General features: G+C 35.6%; 1 protein-coding gene and 1 long non-coding RNA gene across 2 annotated transcripts; one reads left to right on the top strand and one right to left on the bottom strand.

Moving 5' to 3' along the window:
- Nucleotides 1-7,719: 7,719 nt before the first annotated feature.
- LOC121971321 lies at nt 7,720-14,320 on the top strand. Its single transcript, XR_006109107.1, has 2 exons — nt 7,720-8,457; nt 13,948-14,320. It is a non-coding gene; the product is annotated as an uncharacterized LOC121971321 (long non-coding RNA).
- Nucleotides 13,141-16,203, bottom strand: LOC121971320 (oryzain alpha chain-like). The gene is made up of 5 exons (XM_042522518.1): nt 15,672-16,203; nt 15,029-15,261; nt 14,788-14,925; nt 13,955-14,422; nt 13,141-13,388 (listed from the first exon to the last, which is right to left on the bottom strand). Exons 1-5 carry the CDS (start codon nt 16,159-16,161, stop codon nt 13,290-13,292), a joined length of 1,428 nt encoding a protein of 475 aa, XP_042378452.1. The 5' UTR covers nt 16,162-16,203; the 3' UTR covers nt 13,141-13,289.
- Nucleotides 16,204-18,266: the final 2,063 nt, after the last annotated feature.

Raw genomic sequence — 18,266 nt, 5'->3', positions numbered from 1 at the left:
TGGTTGTCCAAATAATTCGATATAAAGGACTTGGGAGAATGTATATATTCTTGAGATCAAAGTAATAAGGGATCGCAAGAAAAGAATATTTTACTTATCCCAAGCTTCATACATCGGAAAAATCCTTGCTCTTTTTAAGCATGCAAAACTCCAAGAAAGGTTTCTTACCTTTTCAGGATGGAGTAACTTTATCTAAAGATATGTCTCTGTAGACATCAAAGGAGATAAAGGAAATAAAGGCAGTTCTTTATGCTTCTGCTGTCGGAAGTCTAATGTATGCTATGCACGAGATCAGAAATCTGTTTTGTCAAGGGCATAGTTAGCAGATATCAAAGTAACCCTGGACAAGGACAGTGAACTGCAGTAAAGTATATATTGAATTACCTTAGAGGCACTAGAGATTATATGCTAGCTCACAAGGCAGTTAATTTGGTTCTTGTGGGTTGCATGGATTTTGACTTCCAATCGGATAGGAACAATAATAAGTCAACCTCGGGGTTTTGTGTTTACTTTAGGAGGAAAAGTCATAACTATGGAAGAGTGATAAGCATAGGTGTTTTTCTGGACTCCACCATAGAAGCTGAGTATATGGTAAGCCTCTGAGGTAGCCATAAAAGCTGAATGACTTAATAACCTCAAGATAGACTTAGATATGATTTCTAGTTTGTCCAAAGATTATTACAATTTATTGTAATAATAATGGTGCAATAGCAAACTCGAAGAAACCATGAGTCTATAAGGCAAGTAAACACAATAGAGCGCAAGTAATACCCAATACGAGGAATTGTATAACAAGGAGAAGTTGTTGTCGCCTAGATTGCATCAGATGATAACCTAAGGTCCTTAAGGCAAGAGCTTTTTGAAAGGCATGGGAATCAAATGTATGGCAGCAGATATGGCAGCTTAGTCTTTTAGTATAAGTGGGAGATTGTTAGAATGTATACTAAAAGCCTAGCTTTTGGTATAAAACATTTATCTAGAAATAAGAATCACATTGGTCAAATGTCTACATTTGTGATAAATGTAGTTGTTCAATTAATTTATACTGTAGATAACATAGTATGTGGTGCCACATGCAGAAGATGATGTTATCAATACCTTATAAATTATAAACAGTAGCTCACGACCAAAATGGAAAGGAACAAACCATTAGAAGGTCGTAGTGTAATTAGGTATCAGTTTATCTTGACTGTATAATTACACTAGTACACTTAGAGTGTATTGAGTAGGACCATTTAAGGTCGTTTCTTTTATACTGACTTTATAAAGAAACAAAGACCTCAGTTATTATGGAAGTATGTGCTCTTAATCCTAATATAATAACAAGCACATATATTTGATATTTATTTCTTTAATTTATCAATGGGTGAGATTTAGTTCGATGAATCAATAAGCCCGATAAGTTGGGAAATGGCATCACTTATAGTGTGTGTTGTTGATTATAGAAGGAAACTGTGTCCTAGAGATACTAGGTTGATAATGTCCTCAAGAGGAGCTCATAAGGATTGTCATGTTAAATCCTGCAGGTGGACCTAGTCCGACATGATGATAAGGTTGAGTGGTACTACTCTTGGACTAAGATATTAATTAAATGAGTTGTCAGTAACTCACTTAATTAGTGGACATTCGATATCTTAAACACAGGGAGACTAACACACTCATAATAAGAAGGAGCCCAAAAATGTAATTTGGGATTGGTGCGGTAGTTCAATAATAGTTCTCTAGTGGAATGAATTATTATTGATAAAATTAAGTTGTGTGTTCGGGGCGAACACGGGATGCTTAATTTTATCGGGAGACCAAAACCAATTACTCCTCTCGGTCCCTATCGTAGCCTCTTATTTATAGAGTACTATACCCACCTACACCCACCTTCTATACCCACCTAAAGGGGGTCGGCCAAGCTAGCTTGGGAACCAAGCTAGGGCCGGCCTAGGTATAAATTGGGGTGGTCGGCCCTAGCTTGAACCCAAGCTAGAGGGGCCGGCCAAATTAAATTAAAAAAGAATTTTAATTTTTATTTTTATTATGTGGAAGATATAATTTATTAAAGAGAATTAAAATTAAATTATCTCTCTTGTAAAAGATCTACAAAAGATTAAACAAAGAGATTAGATCTCTTTCCTTATTTGTAGATTGGTGAGATATTTTATTTTCTCTTTAAAAATTATTCACATGTTGTAAAATTAAAATTATGGAAATTTCTTTTTATCAACCATGAAGAGATTTTGAAGAGAAATTTTAATTTTAAAATTTCCGGAAACAAATTAGGAAGTTTTAATTGTTGATTGAAACTTATCTAATTTGATTTCATGATGTGGCCGACCATTAGAATTTAATTGGGGAAATTTTATTTTATTTTTCTCAATTAAATCATGTCAAGGAAATTAAGGAAATTTTATTGTAATTAAATTTCCTAATTTGCTTAGGCCAAGGAATATAAAAGAAGGGGTGAGGGTGCCTTCATGAGACACAACCTCTATTATTTCTCTCCCTCTTTTGTTCCTTGGTGTGGCCGGCCATCATCATCCTTTCCTCTCTTCCTCTTGTGGTGGTCGAACCTCTCTCTCCCCTTGGAGCTCTTGTGGTGGCCGGATACTACTTGGAGAAGAAGAAGAAGAAGGAGAGAAAGCTAGCATCTCTTGGAGCTTGGTTGGTGTTTTGATCTTCTTCCTTGGTGAAGCTTCCTTATTGTTGGCCGAACCTAGCTAGGAGGAGAAGAAGGTGGTTGGTGGTTTCTCATCTCGGAAGATCGTTGCCCACACAACGTCCGAGGTTAGAAGAGGAATACGGTAGAAGATCAAGAGGTCTTTCTAGAAGGTATAACTAGTAATTTTTCTTTTCCGCATCATGCTAGTTATTTATGGAAATAATACCAAATACAAGAGGCTTACGTTCTAGTATTTCGAATATGTTTTTCGAAGTTGTTTTCTTTTGTTTTGTTTTTTTTCCCTTGTGATTTGATTGTTCTTTTTGGTTAACCTAAAGTTATTTTAGGAAATTAAATATTAGATTTCTATAAAAGGTTTTGTCTAGTCGGTGGTGGTTGCTCCCATATCTAAGAAGGTCATGTGCCTCGCCACGTCAGTACTGGGAACCAATTATGGAAATTAATATTTAATGAAATTAATAACTTAAGGTGACTTGGGTTGAACGTGTTAAGTTCCGCAGGAGATCCAAGTCAAAACCTAAAAGAACAAATAGATTAAGTTTTGGATCAAACGTGTTAAGTTCCGTAGGCAATCCAAAATTTAATTTAAAAGAACACATGGTAGCTAGGAAAAGGTTCAGACCTTTGTACAAAATTTTTATACAGTGGAACCTCTAGGTTTTCCAAGTAGCAACCAACAGCACCTTCTAATCTTCTTTCTTCTCTTCTTCTTCCTCTTCTTCCTCTTCTTCAATCCATCGGCCACCAAGTAGGAGGGAGCACCGGCCACCAAGGAGGAGGGAGCCCGGCCACCAAGGATAAAGAGGGCATCGACCCTAGCTAAGGAGAAGGGGAGGGACGTCGGCCCTAGGTGAGGAGGAAAGGGAGGGGCGTCGGCCACGAAGAGGAGAAGGGAGAAAAATATGAAAATTAGAAAGTTAGGTTTTAGGGGCCACCACCTACTCCTTTTTATAGGCTTGTCGTCGGTTACAAAGAAAGAAAAAATAACAAAATTTTATTTAGAAAAAATCTAAACCAAACCAAGTTAAGTTAAACCAAACCAAGTTAAGTTAAACCAAACCAAGTTATGGATGGGTGGATGCGAGGCTTTATATAGAGACTACAACAGGGACCTAGAGGAGGAATTGGTTTAGGTCTCCTTATGGGCTTGGGCTTCCTGTGTTCGGCCCAAACACCCAACCCAAGTCCATCAATAATAACACATACCACTAAAGAGTTATTATTAAACTACCGCACCAATCGCATATTATAATATGGGCTCCTTCTTATCATGAGTGCGTTAAACTCCATGTGTTTAAGATATCGTATGTCCATTAATTAAATGAGTTATTGATAACTCAATTAATTAACATCTGATTCCAAGAGTAGTACCACTCAACTTTATTATCATGCCGGACTAAGTCCACCTGCAAGGTTTACATGATAATCCTTATGAGCTCCTCAAAGGGACATCATCAACCTAAATAATTATGACACAGATTCCTTCTATAATCAATAACACACCATATGAATAGTACTATTTCCTAACTCATCGGGCCTATTGATTTAACGAATAAATCTCACTCATTGATAAGTTAAAGAAATAAATACTAAGTATACGTGCTTGTTATTATATAGGGATTAAGAGGATGCACATCCATAATAACAGAGGTTATGTTCTTTTATATAGTCAGTATAAATCGAACAACCTCAAATGGTCCTGCTCAATACACACATAGTGTACTAGTGTAAATTTATAGTCAAGACAAACTAATACCAAATTACACTGCAACCATTCCAATAGTTTGTCCCTATCCATCTTGGTTGTGAGCTACTATTTATAATTTATAAGGAACCGATAACATGATCTTCTGTTTGGCACCACACACCATGTTATCTATAATATAAATTAAATAGACAACTGCATCAACATATATATAAATATAAAATGCAGACATTTGACCAAAGTGATTCTCATTTCAAAATATTTCAAAACAGATGTTCATACAAAAGTTAGGCTTATAGTATACATCCCGACATTACTGACTCAGGTTGGTTAATTTGAGCTTTTAGTTCTAACTAGTTTGTTACTAATTAGATTACTTAAATTGATCAATGTATTTTGTTTAAAACTCATATTTATAGTGATGAACTAACATAAGCATCTGGAATCTTAGGCTAAGTCCTATTCATCTCATATCATTCTATATTTCATAATACACAAGCAAGGAATCCTATTGTGCTTGTGAGATAATGGCTGCTAAAACTATAGGAGCATGCAATTCTAAGGTAAGTCCTAGGGTACTACACAAAGATAGAATATTTTTAAACAATTTTTAAAAGAGAAATTTTGAAGATAAATTTTTTAAAAACTAATAAATAATATTTTAAAAAACAAATTTTGAAAGAAAGAAAACTACTCTATAAAGCATATTCCTAATTGTCATCTTAAGTTACTAAATCCATATTCAGATACGGGTTTGGTAAATATATCAGCTAGATTAGATTTAGATTCAATGTAGTTAAGTTCTCTATTCCCTTTAGTGACATGATCCATAATAAAGTGGTGTTTAACTTCTATGTGTTTTGTTCTAGAGTGATGTACTGGATGTTTAGTTAGATTTATAGAACTTATATTATCAATGAAGGTTTTCATATTTTTGTATTCTAAATTAAAATCTTTTAAGGTATGGGACATCCATAACAATTGAGCTACACATTCGCCCTTTGCTATGTATTCGACTTCAGTAATAGATAAAGTAACACAATGTTACTTTTTATTAAACCAGCTAACTAAAGAAGATCCTAGTAGTTTATATCCTCCACTTGTACTCTTCCTATCTAACTTGTAGCCGGCATAATCTAAATCAGAATAGTCAACTAATTCAAAGTGTGATGCTCTTGGATACCATATTCCTACATTTATGGTTCCTTTTAAATATCTAATTATTCTTTTAACATTTGATAGATGAGATTCTTTAGCTCATATTTGATATCTAGCACACATGCTTACTACAAATAATATGTCAGGTCTGCTTATAGTTAAGTGTAGTAAGTTACCTATCATTCTTCTATAGTATTTTAAGTCAACTGAGTTACCATTTGGGTCATTATCTAGATTTATATTACTTGCCATGGGTGTTTTCAGTTCTTTAGAGTTTTCCATATTAAATTTCCTAATTAGTTCTTTTGTGTATTTACTTTGATGTACATAGTTTCCTTCTTTAGTTTGTTTAATTTATAGTCCTATAAAATAGTTTAACTCTCCAACTAAACTCATTTAAAATTCATTTTCCATTAAAGTTATAAATTCTTTTAAAAAATTTGAGTTGGTTAATCTAAATACTATGTCATCTACGTATACCTGGGCTATGAATATGTCTGAGTCAAGGGTTTTTATAAAAAGTGTAGGGTCAATTTGGCCTTCTTTAAACCCTTTTAAATTTAGGAAGCTGGATAATCTTTCATACCAAGCCCTAAGTGCTTATTTTAATACGTATAGTGCCTTTTTTAATTTAAAAACATAGTTTGGGTATTCTAGGTTTTTAAAACCTGGTGGTTGACTTACATAGACCTCCTCATTAATTTGCTCATTTAGGAATGTAGATTTAATATCTGTTTAATATAACTTAACTTCTTTGTGTGCTGCATAGGCTAGCAACAACCTTATGGATTCAAGCGTAGCTACCGGGGGAATAAGTCTCATCGTAATCAAGTCCTTCAACTAGACTAAACCCTTTGGCAACTAGTCAGGCTTTGTTCTAATGATTTCTCCTTTATCGTCTAATTTATTTCTAAAGACCCACTTAGTGTCAATTACCGACTTATATTTTAGTGGAGATACTAAGTCCCAAATCAGATTTCTTTCGAATTGACTCAACTCTTCTTGCATTGTAATTACCCAGTCAGGTTTAGACAATGCATCGTTTATTACTTTGGGTTCAATTTTAGATATTAGTGCTATTTGGTTTAAATTCCTAAAGGATGATCGAGTTTGAACTCTTAACTTGAGATTTCCTATTATTTGTTCAATTGGATGATCAGGATTTAGACGTATTGTTCTTGAGTTGATTTTTACTATTTGTTCGGTTTGTGATAGTTGTTCTTCTTCTTCTTGATTTGTTAAATTAGATTGATTATTGATTTTCTTAAGATAAATTATTTCATTATTTAAATTGTTATTAATATTTTCATCAAAAATGATATTTATTGTTTCTTTAATTTTTAGAGTGGATTTGTTATAGATCCTATAGGCTCTACTTGTAGATGAATATCCAAAAAAAAATCCCTTGTTGGGTTTTTAAGGTAAATTTACTTTAAGTAATCTTTAAGGTTAAAATGTGTATACTACATCCAAATACTTTTTTTATGTCAAACTATTGTAATTAATTAATAAAACTTTCCTAGGTGTTGCATCTTAACATGCTTGATATTATCACGACTTGAAGACTTTTATCCTTATGAAAGAGATAACCTCTCTACTCATGATAATATTCACCATGGTATCTCAATTACAACATATTGTAGAATATTTCTCTTCTAATATGATGGCCATCTAAGGACGTTAATCGCTTTGGATGGATAATCCCGAACACTAAAAGAAAAATCAGGTGATTAAGAAAAATAGAGAAAAAATAGGAATCCTAGTGTACGGAGAAGGAAACTAAACAAATTTGTTGATCATTGATGATGATAACTTGGAACAATAATGAGCAACGACAAACAATTAAGTGATTCAGTAGGAAGGGAATGATTTTAATTAATCATGTATTTAAGGATTAAATCCTAACTGTAACATGCTACCAGAGATTTTTCTCTAATGGGACGATTACTTTAAGTATGTGATGTAAAATATAATAATTAAATAATAAGTATTATATGAGAAATAATCTTATTAGAAGTTTTTAGAAATTTTTCAGGATTTAAATAGAGTCTGATTTATTTAAGAGGATAAATTAATTAGGTTTTGAGAAAATATATTTAAATTATCTTTTAAGTGAGAGTGGATTGGGATATAAATTTAGTATTTTGATTTATTAACCCTAAGTTTCATTAATTAAGCCATATAAAACCTAATATATTCTCCCGATTCTTCTCTTCGCATCTCCTTCACCACACGCACGCCGCCGATTCCCATCCCCTCTCCCGATCTCCTTCTTCCATCGCCTCTCTTCATCGCCGTCGACCACCGAGCCTCGACGCCGACAACAGCGAGCCCCGATCGCCATAGCTAGCCACCAACCTTGAGACGCTGGTGCCATGTGTTGCAGCCGCCGTCGATCTCCGCTACCGCCTTCTCCACCCTTCAATCGGTTGAGTTGTGCTCTAGCTCGATCCATCGCAGCCTTCCTGTGAGCGAGCCTGGATTGGCAATGCTACAGCCACCGATCGAGTAAGAGTCCCGGTCACCCCTTCTTTCCCTCCGTCGTGGGCATCTCCGACTAGGTGGTTGTGTCATTGTCCATCTACATCGCTGCCCACTGTGCGAGCATGGGAGGTGGATGATGGTAGCCATAGTTGTGGTTCCCTTCAGGCCATCCATCCTCTTGTCAACCAAGAAGACCAACCGTGGTGATTCTCTAGCTCCACTGCTTCTTCAGAGTTGTTCCGACCACAAGCAAGAGGGCACCATACTCCTGCACACTGCCAACTTTGCACCGGTCATTGTTGCTCCACCAACAACTAGTCCAAATAGGTGCCTCTGCTGGCCACAGTGAGTTGCCACCATAGAGGAAGGAAGCTAGATGTTTGATTTGGGACTTTGATTCAAGATGAGCATCTCAATATAGAAGCGGTTGCTTTATAAGGTGGGTACTTCTTCCTTAGCCTCTATAGTTCATTAAACTTAATGCATGGATTATCAAATGGATTAGGTTGCTTTATCTTGACTCCACTCGTATTATATCTATGTTTGATACTTATATGCTTAATCTTTGAGACGATCTCTTTATTGTCTATATAGTCTCACTATTTGATATTCTTATTCTGTAGCATACACATGTGTATGGTGTGTATGATAGGAATTTGTATTAAGATTGTTTATATATAGTAGCGTATACACATGTATGGCATATACTATAGGAGTTATTATGCTAATTATGTATATGTTAGTGTACACATGTGTATAGGTATTGCTATGTATTGTATATGTTGATAGACACTTGTTGGATCTTTTCATACATATAGAAACATGTGATAGATAGATCATGTTTTCTTGATATACCTATATTGTGTGTGTACATATGTCTGATTTATATTATTGGGAGTATCATGTTGATTATACCCTTGTTGGATGTGCACACGCGCCTGGCATGTTCAATTGGTAGTATCTTATTTATTATACTAGGTTGTATGTACGTACATGTATGGTGAGTATTATTGGAGGTATCTTGTCGATTAAATATGTGTTGTGTGTGCACACTTGTCTGGTGTTTACTATTGAAGGTATCATGTTTATTATACATGTGTTGTGTATGTGTCTGGTGTATACTATTGGAGGTATCATATTGATTATACTTGTATTGTGTGTGCACATGTGTCTGGTGTATACTATTCGAGATATCATATTGATTATACCCATGTGGTGTGTGCGCAAATGTCTGGTGTGTACTATTGGAGGATCATGTTGATTATACCTATGTTGTTGTGTGTGCACGTATCTAGTGTGTGCTATAGGTGTTACTACTTATTATATATATTGGATGGCGGACACCTGTTGGATCTTTCATATCTATAGACTTAGGTGATAGATTGGTCATGTACTGGTTGTACTTATGTTGATGGAGTTTGTTACATTGATGATGATTGTATTGGTATCATGATTATTTACATCATGTTTATCGTTGCAATATATACATGCTGGCGACGATTGCTTCCTTACAGTATGAGCTAGTTTGACGACCATTGCTCCCTTACGATATGATTTACTTTGACGATCATTGCTCCACCGATAAGCTAGTTTGACGACCATTGCTTCCTTATGGTATGTGCTAGTTTAACAATCATTGCTCCCTTGTGGTATAGGTTAGTTTGATTACCATTGCTTCAATATAGTCGGAGTCAGTTGACAGTGATTTGTTATACATCTGGATTTGCATATATCTTATCAACCAGGGCTCTCTCCCGTTGTGGGTTAAGGTCAGAGCCAATCGACAATGGTTGTTATACCCTAGGCTATCCATAGGTTATCTGTGGTAGAGTTATCTCACGCAGACAAGGGCTCTGGCATTTTGGACTGTCACAAGTTATCTGTGGTAGAGTCATCTCGCGTAATTCCTAGCTAGATAGCTAAATGTCTTAGTCATTTGTATTGCTTGTGGTGGAGCGTTACTCCCACATATAATGTGTTGCTTATGGTGGAGCGTTGCTCCCATATATGATGGTTTGTTTGTGGTGGAGCGTTGCTCTCATATATGATGTATTTTTGTGATGGAGCGTTGCTCTCACATATGATGATTTATTACTGTTATATGTACTAGCATATGCTTAGGCTTTATGATACCCATGTTAATCATTATCTGGCTCTACACATTGCATTTCTTGTAGTTGAGTAGGCTACTCATGTTGCAGATGCATGTCGTATATGTTTGAGATCTTGTCATGATCCATACATGTTCATTTATTATACATGTACATGCTGTTATATTTATTTCTCAGGTGTTACGAGTAGATCTGTTATTAATCCCTAGTGATTTATTGATTATTACATCGTGTGTGCTAAACAAATATTGGTATGTGTATTTATTATGTCATATATGATCATGTTCTTATTATATATATATATATATGATATGTTGTGGATCCATTCTTACTAATTCGTGCGTATGAAAGTGCCTTGGGATTTTTTTTCAATATCGTTGAGACGTCTGATCAAATCCAGGGGCTTCAATTCTTTATTTCTTTATTTTCTTTATTTTAAATTTATTTTTAGGATATATTATATGTATTTAGGGTTTAAGATTTTAGAATTTAGGAGTCGGGTTACAATAGGTTTGAATCAATAAGATTTTCCCTCTAGGGTTCAAGTTGTTGAAGATCGGTGGCTAGCTAGAAAGGGGGTTGAATAGCTTAGTCACCCCCAAATTGTTTGCCTTCCTACAATGTTATTGCGTAGTGGAATAATAACAATAAAAATAAGATAAGAGATAAAGCAAACGCTAACAAGATCGATGTAATGTGGTTCAGAGATTTCTTACTCCTACTCCATGACTTGTTCTTAAGGTGGACGATCATTCAATCCGTCGTTGAATTAGTCTCCGACAATCTCCGACTAATGCTTTCTCCTTCTCGATGGAGCAAACCTCTCATAAGGCTCTCTTCCTCTTTACAAGATGAAGCCTTAGATTAGGAGGAAGAGAATTGGCTTGGAAGCTTGAGGGAGTGACTTAGGAGAATTCTAGCGAGAATCAATCACCTCCTTCAATACCCCAAGCTCCCTATATATAGAGAAGAAAGAGTTGATCACACATCAACTCATTTTCTGTGCACCAGTCGACTGGTACATTCATCAATCGACTGTTGCTACCATTGGATGTAGCCAACGACTACTTCGCAGAATCAGGGATTCTACCAACGATCACCAACGGCCACTTACCAGTCGACTGTAATAGTACCAATCAACTGGTCACTGCTAGGCGAGCGAACGACTGGACTAGTAAACTAACACTTCCATCAGTCGACTAGTCTCAGTTACACACTCACATTCATCCTCTCCGGAGTCACCCTTAAAGCCCTCTTCCTCAACCTTCGTCCCTCAGATGCACTCGAGCCCGCAGCTCCTCTCCATGCATCCTTCGCTTTACTTTGAAATCTGTTTTCCTCTGCTCCACTCTGTTGCTCCTCGTCCAACGGTCCCTCAAATGCACCATCCTTCACCAATCTCAAGGACTCTAGCCATAGGATGAACTCCTCATGTGTATTTTACCAAGTCATGCATAACTCAACCACACATGTCAAACATATATGAAACCTAACTTAAAATCTTTGACACACATCAAAATCATGATCGTACCCGATCAAACCTTTGTCGATTACACCCACGTAAGTTTCCCTCTTAGATTATAGTATTCAAGATTAACAATTTTAGATCATCACAGGGTATATTATATGGATTTAGGGTTTAAGATTTTAAGATTTAGGGGTTGAGTTATCATGGATTTAAGCTAATAAGATTTTACTCCTATTATATATATATATATATATATATATATATATATATATATATAATTATTAATCTTGAATACTATAGGAAAACCTAAACTCTAGGAGTAAAACTTGATAACTAAAACTCTCTTCAAATATGATAAATAAATAAAATAAATAAGTTTATAATAATTAATTAAATAAATTTAAATTATAGAATTTTTAAATAGTTAAATAAATTTGAATTGAGAATCCATAACTTATAAATAAATTAATCTCAAGCCAAATCTAAATCAAATTCGAGTTCAACTTCATTAAAAAAACTTAAATTAAATTTAAACAATTATTTTAATACTCGATTCATTTTAGTCCTAAAACAAGTGCATACAGCAACAATAGTCATAAATCCAGTTAATTTTATTGATTATATTAACTTTATTAATTATTCATAAAAGTGATTGATTCAGTCCTATTAAAATTTTTTATCGGTCGGCAAATAAATTAGAAAGGGTACAACGATCATCCTAAAAGTCCAACATCCTTTGATTACACTCCTCATTCGGAGAAAAAATACCTACAAATAGGCTATAACCGGAGATCGAACCATAAATATCTGGATGATAATCAAATATCCTACCATAGTACCATAACTCTAGGACGCATGCAGCGACAATAGTGCGCAATGATGGCCATGTAGATGTAGTGACAGAAGCAGTAATGATAACATCAGACGAGATCATCTAGACCGCGACCCCTAGTCTGCTCCTGAATCAGGGGTCGTTCATAGGTGCGATTTCATGGATCCCACCTATATAACAGATAGGATCTATAAAATTCTCCCTATAAATGAACTGATTCATCTTCTAGATCGCACTTTACGATCCAAAGGATCGTGCTCTAATAATGTTGGCAAGGAAATAAATGTTTTGAGTTTATTAAATTATAATCTTACAAAAGGATCCAAATATTTTCAAGAATCACAAATAATTCATTTAAAAATTTCAATAATATAACAGACATGACCAAAGTTTTAATAGAGAAACTATGAATTATTTTGTCATGTGCAAGAATTTAAACCTACATTTTATGTTGTGAATTAAGAGAAAAACTTTCTAAACTTAGGTAAGGGTTTTAATATTTTAGATCAGCATTAAAATATAATTAGTTAATAGACACTTTAAATGACATGATAAGTGTATTAGCTTAGATTAAGTGAGCATGAAGTACTGCTAATACTGCATACCAAAAGGATGATTGTCTCTCCTTTTATATATATGACTTACCTTGCATTATGATGAGTCCAACAAATTATCAAGGAACAACAATGGCATTTGTATAGCAAAGTAAGATACTTGATAATTAACATCACAACGGATGCAATATTATTATCATTCAACTAAAACCAAGATCTACTTAGTACATGATCTCGGAGTTACAGAAAAGGTACAAGATCTTATTTGATGATACATATTGTAGCGAGTTGCTTCTTATAGTCTCATCATGCACTTCTCTTCAAACCTCCTGAGCCACTTAAAACCCAATTGGGAATCGCAGCAGTGCGTGTAGAAGCCTTCACCCGAAGAGGACTGTTCTTGCTCTGTCAATGGAATCAGATAAGCAAGTAATTAGGTGACAAAGACAGAAGCACTGGGACTCATTGATGTAGTTGGTTACACAGAGGCATGTTTAACTGGCCAATAGCTGGACCATTTTCACCCCCAAACACTTTAATGATCAATGATCATGCAGTAACTTAAAAAATATTTGATTTATATTTAAAATTACTAAATTCGAGCTGAATTCGAATAAATTCAATAATTTTTTGAGCTGAATTCGAGCTCATTATACTTTGTTCAATTGTTTATGAATCGCTCATGAGCCAAACTCAAATCAAACTCTATCTAATTTTATTAGGTTGTACACAATTTAAGGTTGAACATCCTCAATTAAGGTTTGAATAATCTGGACTCGAATTTGAGTCATTTCGGGCTATTCTGCTCGAATAAATATTCAAACATCTCAAGCTAAAATTATTTGTATTTTTGAATCCTACATATGTTTTTAAGTTCGAACTCAAATATTATAAGCTTGCACTCCTACTATAATCTCTAGATTATAAGAAAAGTACTAGATAATAATTTTCATGTATCCAGCAGGACTTACCATTAGGCAGTTGCCATCGGCGACGCTGCAGATCGGGTAGTCACGGGGGCAGCAGCTGTAGTGGTCGTTGCAGCAGGTCGCCCCCTCAAGCGGACAGCACCCCCAAGTGAAGCAGTGATTGCCCTGCTGGTAGATGCAGCAGCATGTGGTGCTGCCGGAGCAGGTGTAGTAGCTATCGCAAGCGGTAAGAGGTTTGGCAAGGGAAGGCGCAGAGGAAGAAGAAGAGGCAGCAGCATGGTTGTTGAGCAGGTTGGCCCCTCCTTTTGTGGGGTAAGAAGCCATCGAGGCAATACCACATTTGCCAGACCTCTCTGCAATGTTCCGTTCCATTCGTATGTAACCAGACTCCCCCCAATTCTCACCCCATGAGTTCTTCACAATCCAGTAGTCCTTGTCATTTTCAGTGCCATAGCCTACTATGGTCACAGCATGATCCAAGTTAGTTCCACAGTCGGCCGTGTAAATTCCCTGCGAAAACAATGAGTAGATAAGCTCAAGATTGTGAGGTAGAAATTTCAAAACTGAAGGTTGCAATGGACTTTTGACATGATCAGGTGATTTTATATGACAAAAGAAGTGTATGTAAATACTTTTTATAAAAATCAGGTAATACGGAAATTCCTATTAATACAAGAAGCATTATTTTAGATTTATTCTACTCAATCTTACTATTATTTCAACGATAGCAATGACTCCATTCATAACTGAACAATATGCTGAAATACTCGTCAAGGATGATGAGATACACAAACAAGCTTTTGTGAGGAAAACACCGGATTGGATGATTCAAACCAATGCAATAACCAAAAGTTAATCATCTTAATGAATCTTACCGAATCATAAAGTTTGAAATTCTCTCCGGTTTCAATACCAACACTAACGGGTTGATTTGCCACGGCCTTCTGGAGAGACTTCTCATTGTTGGAAGGAACATTTTCATACGAATCAATTGACACAACATGAGCATCTACCTGCGAGAGAAAGACAGGCACCAGACGAGATTTATAAAGTCATCCACAATCGCAAAACATGAAGTGTCTCTAGCTGCAAATGGCTAGTCAGTCAATAGATCACCTTGTTGGTATCGCAAGTCCCCTGTTCGCCCGTGTACAGGTAGTTCTCCTCACTGTTGATGCCACCATTGTCGATGATGAACTTGAACGCAACGTCCATGTGTCCACCATCGCAGCCATCGTTGCCAGTATCGCAGTCCAATAATTCCTGTTCCGACAGCGAAATCAGATTACCAGTGACGATTTTGTTAATGCCTTCGACGGCAGCAACTGTAGAGAACGCCCAACAATCTCCTGTAAACACCGCCAAAGGCATAATTAGCGTACCTATGGAGATCATTGAAACCAAGTACTTAACAACATCTCATCGTTGGCTTGCCATAACTTGTTAGAAATCCGTCACAAACCAACTCAACACCTATGTAAACATCTACTTGTTCTTTACAGTACTAATAGCAAACGAACAATCTTCGTTTGGTGAGTTCATGGATCAAGATTTCGATACGATCAGTAAATGAAATTCTAAATCTAGCAAAATTTCCACAAAATAAGGCCTAAGGAAGAGTTAGAATCAGATCCCCATGCCAGTTACTCCAAACAGCGCCCCTTTTTTAAAAAAAAAAAAAATCAAAACAAGAGGCAAAGAAAAAGGGAACTGTAAATGTTCTTCGAACAAAAGTAAAATATATCGAACTTGAGCTCACCGCATTGGCCCTGATCCTTTACTGGGACGACGGCGCCCTTCTCCCTCCAATCGATGGAATCGGGCAGATCGTCCCCTTCTCTCAGCCGGTACCGGCTGCTGATCTTCCCGGAGGCGGATCTCCTCAGCCGGGAGAAGTTCCCGAGGAACCTGGCCCGGAACTCCTCGTTGGTGAGATCGGCGAACTGGTTCATCCCGAGGCGGAAGGCGTGAACCCCGCGGTCAGCTGCCGCGTTGTGCTCTTCCACCAACCGGAGGTTCTCCTTGAAGACCTCGAGCCGGTATTCGTCCAGATCTAGGGCTTTTTCGGCGGGGCGATGCTTGGCCCTCCACTCCAGGTAGAGCATTCTCACCTCCTCGTCGTTGAGGCCAGAGACAGTCCCGTCTTGCTTGGAGAGGATCAGAATGTCCGGATAGGGGACGGCGGAGACGGCAGCGAGGGCAGAGAACGCGAGGAGGAGGAGGAGGAGGAGGGCGACGAAGGAAGCCATGAGCGGAAAGAGAAGAGAGAAACGAGATGCTCTCTTTGGCGAGGGAAAGGCTTCCTTTATACAGAAGAGATCGTGGAAAGTTGCCGCCTTAAAATTTATTTTTGAAAAATATATATACATATATTTTTAAATTTTATTATTAATCAATATTTAATTAATCAATTAAAGATAAAAATCAAAAGAGCCTTTTTCTAAAGTGGTCACCCCATCAATCCCTTGTAAAATGGTATAATTACCTTTAACTACGTTGTTCAGAATTATTATCTTTTGTCATATGCATAAATCCTAAATTGATAGGCTAGTTGTATCAACAAGATAAATCTATGTTTAATAACTATAAAATCATAATTACTATAATATAAATATTAGATGAACAAATCAAATATGTATTATAACAATTATGATTTCGTAAATAATATCATGCGAAATGTAACAATTATGGTTTATAGTTATAAAACTGTAATTGTTACAATGTAAATATTATTAAACAAGGCAAGTTTACTCGATCGATTCAAGATTTTAATTTAAAAAATCAAAATAGGTCGAATATTATATTGGATGACAGCTATGTCATTTTACAAAAAAGACTGATAGAGTAGGACTCTCTTATGATTTAAACAAAAAAAGGGTACTCATGTGATTATTGATAACAACAAAAGGAGCTCCTTTCATTTTTATCCATTAATTAATATAGTTAGAAGTTCATTTTAGTTATTTATGAGATTATTAACTAATTAAATAATCGATTAAGAGTGGTGAGTTAGAATTATTGACTTTCAATGTACTCGTATCTTTGGCATTTATTCAGCACATTTTAAGCGAGACAATGCATGAATTAGAATGAGGTTTCAGAATTAACTCAAATGTTTACCCAAATTTATATGTTGATGGACAATTAAGGGAAGTCATTGTTGAGATGGCCTAGACAAAGCTCGAAACCTGCTTCCCTCTAATCCCCTAATTAGCGATCGCCTTAGCTTACACTTGATTGCCTAAGCTCTCTTGCCTCGGTAAGTTGATGTTGGATGTCAATGCGCTATAAAGTAAAAAAGCGAAGAAAACGATCTTGCAGCACATAATGCGGACATAAATGCATGATTTCCTTATCAATGCCCTTAGCGTGCGCTTGTGTTGTATTATCGTACGAAGTTGCATTATCAGATATCAGATTATAATTCTCATGTGTATTATTCTCTTCTTCGGCGATGTGATCATTGAGGCCATGATTGAACTTTTGCGTCATGATTAGTCACGATGCAATATATCTTCTTTCCCTCATCTATGTTTTCTTTCCTTGTCTATCTCCATCTCTCTAAGCAAACAAGGCTAATGCTCTGTTTGTTTGGAGTCGCGGAGGAAAGGGATCCTTGCGGAAAAAAAATCTGCATAGCGGAGTAAAAGCCAAAAAGAGGAAAAGAAAAATGAGAGAAAAGAATCTCTTGGAAAAAAATTTGAGGGAAAGAGAGAAAAAAGAAAAAAGAAAAATAATGACTTGATCGTCTACGGCTAATATTAATGGGGTCTATTGATTAAATAATTAAATAGATATTAAAAAAATTAAATTAGATCATTAATATTAATTAATATCATGCTAACTCATTAATTACATTTTATCAATTAATTCATTATTCTTATTTATATCTTACAAGTTATCCTTATTTTCTTATTATTACAATTAGTTAAGATTTTATTTTATTTAATCTTATTTCCTCATAATTACTTGCCAAGATTTTATTCTATTTTAATTATATATCTTATAAAACTAATAAACTCTTTGCTTTTCAATATCTCTAAAAAATACTAATTATTTTCTCACCCGTACTTCGTGCCTATTTCTTTTATGATCATTAATTTTTTACGTTTATGCTCTTGTCAGTATTTTTTTTCTTTTCTCATCAGGAATTCTATAAGTTTATGCTCTCTCGTCGGTGATACTCTCAAAGAACGCTCTTCTCGTCCTCGCCGATAATATTTCTTTCTCACTCTTTCTTTTTCTTCATCGATAATAACATAAATCAGAGATTTTTTTTATCCAAACAACGTAAAGTAAAATACTTCATCAGAAAAAAAAATTTAAAATTAAAATTGATAAAATTTTATTTATG

This window comes from Zingiber officinale, chromosome 4A (genome assembly GCF_018446385.1).
Source record: "Zingiber officinale cultivar Zhangliang chromosome 4A, Zo_v1.1, whole genome shotgun sequence".
Classification (NCBI taxonomy): domain Eukaryota; kingdom Viridiplantae; phylum Streptophyta; class Magnoliopsida; order Zingiberales; family Zingiberaceae; genus Zingiber; species Zingiber officinale.
The sequence above is the reverse complement of the archived record's forward strand: the minus strand, read 5'-3'. Positions and strand labels throughout refer to the sequence as shown.

What these genes read in the sequence shown, in the direction of transcription:
- LOC121971320 (XM_042522518.1), bottom strand. Translation starts at nt 16,161, where the DNA reads ATGGCTTCCTTCGTCGCCCTCCTCCTCCTCCTCCTCCTCGCGTTCTCT. An exon ending in AAAGGATCAGGGCCAATGCG is followed by an intron (nt 15,262 to 15,671) that starts GTGAGCTCAAGT and finishes CGGTGTTTACAG; the next exon opens with GAGATTGTTGGGCGTTCTCT. An exon ending in ATTTCAAACTTTATGATTCG is followed by an intron (nt 14,423 to 14,787) that starts GTAAGATTCATT and finishes TTGTTTTCGCAG; the next exon opens with GGAATTTACACGGCCGACTG.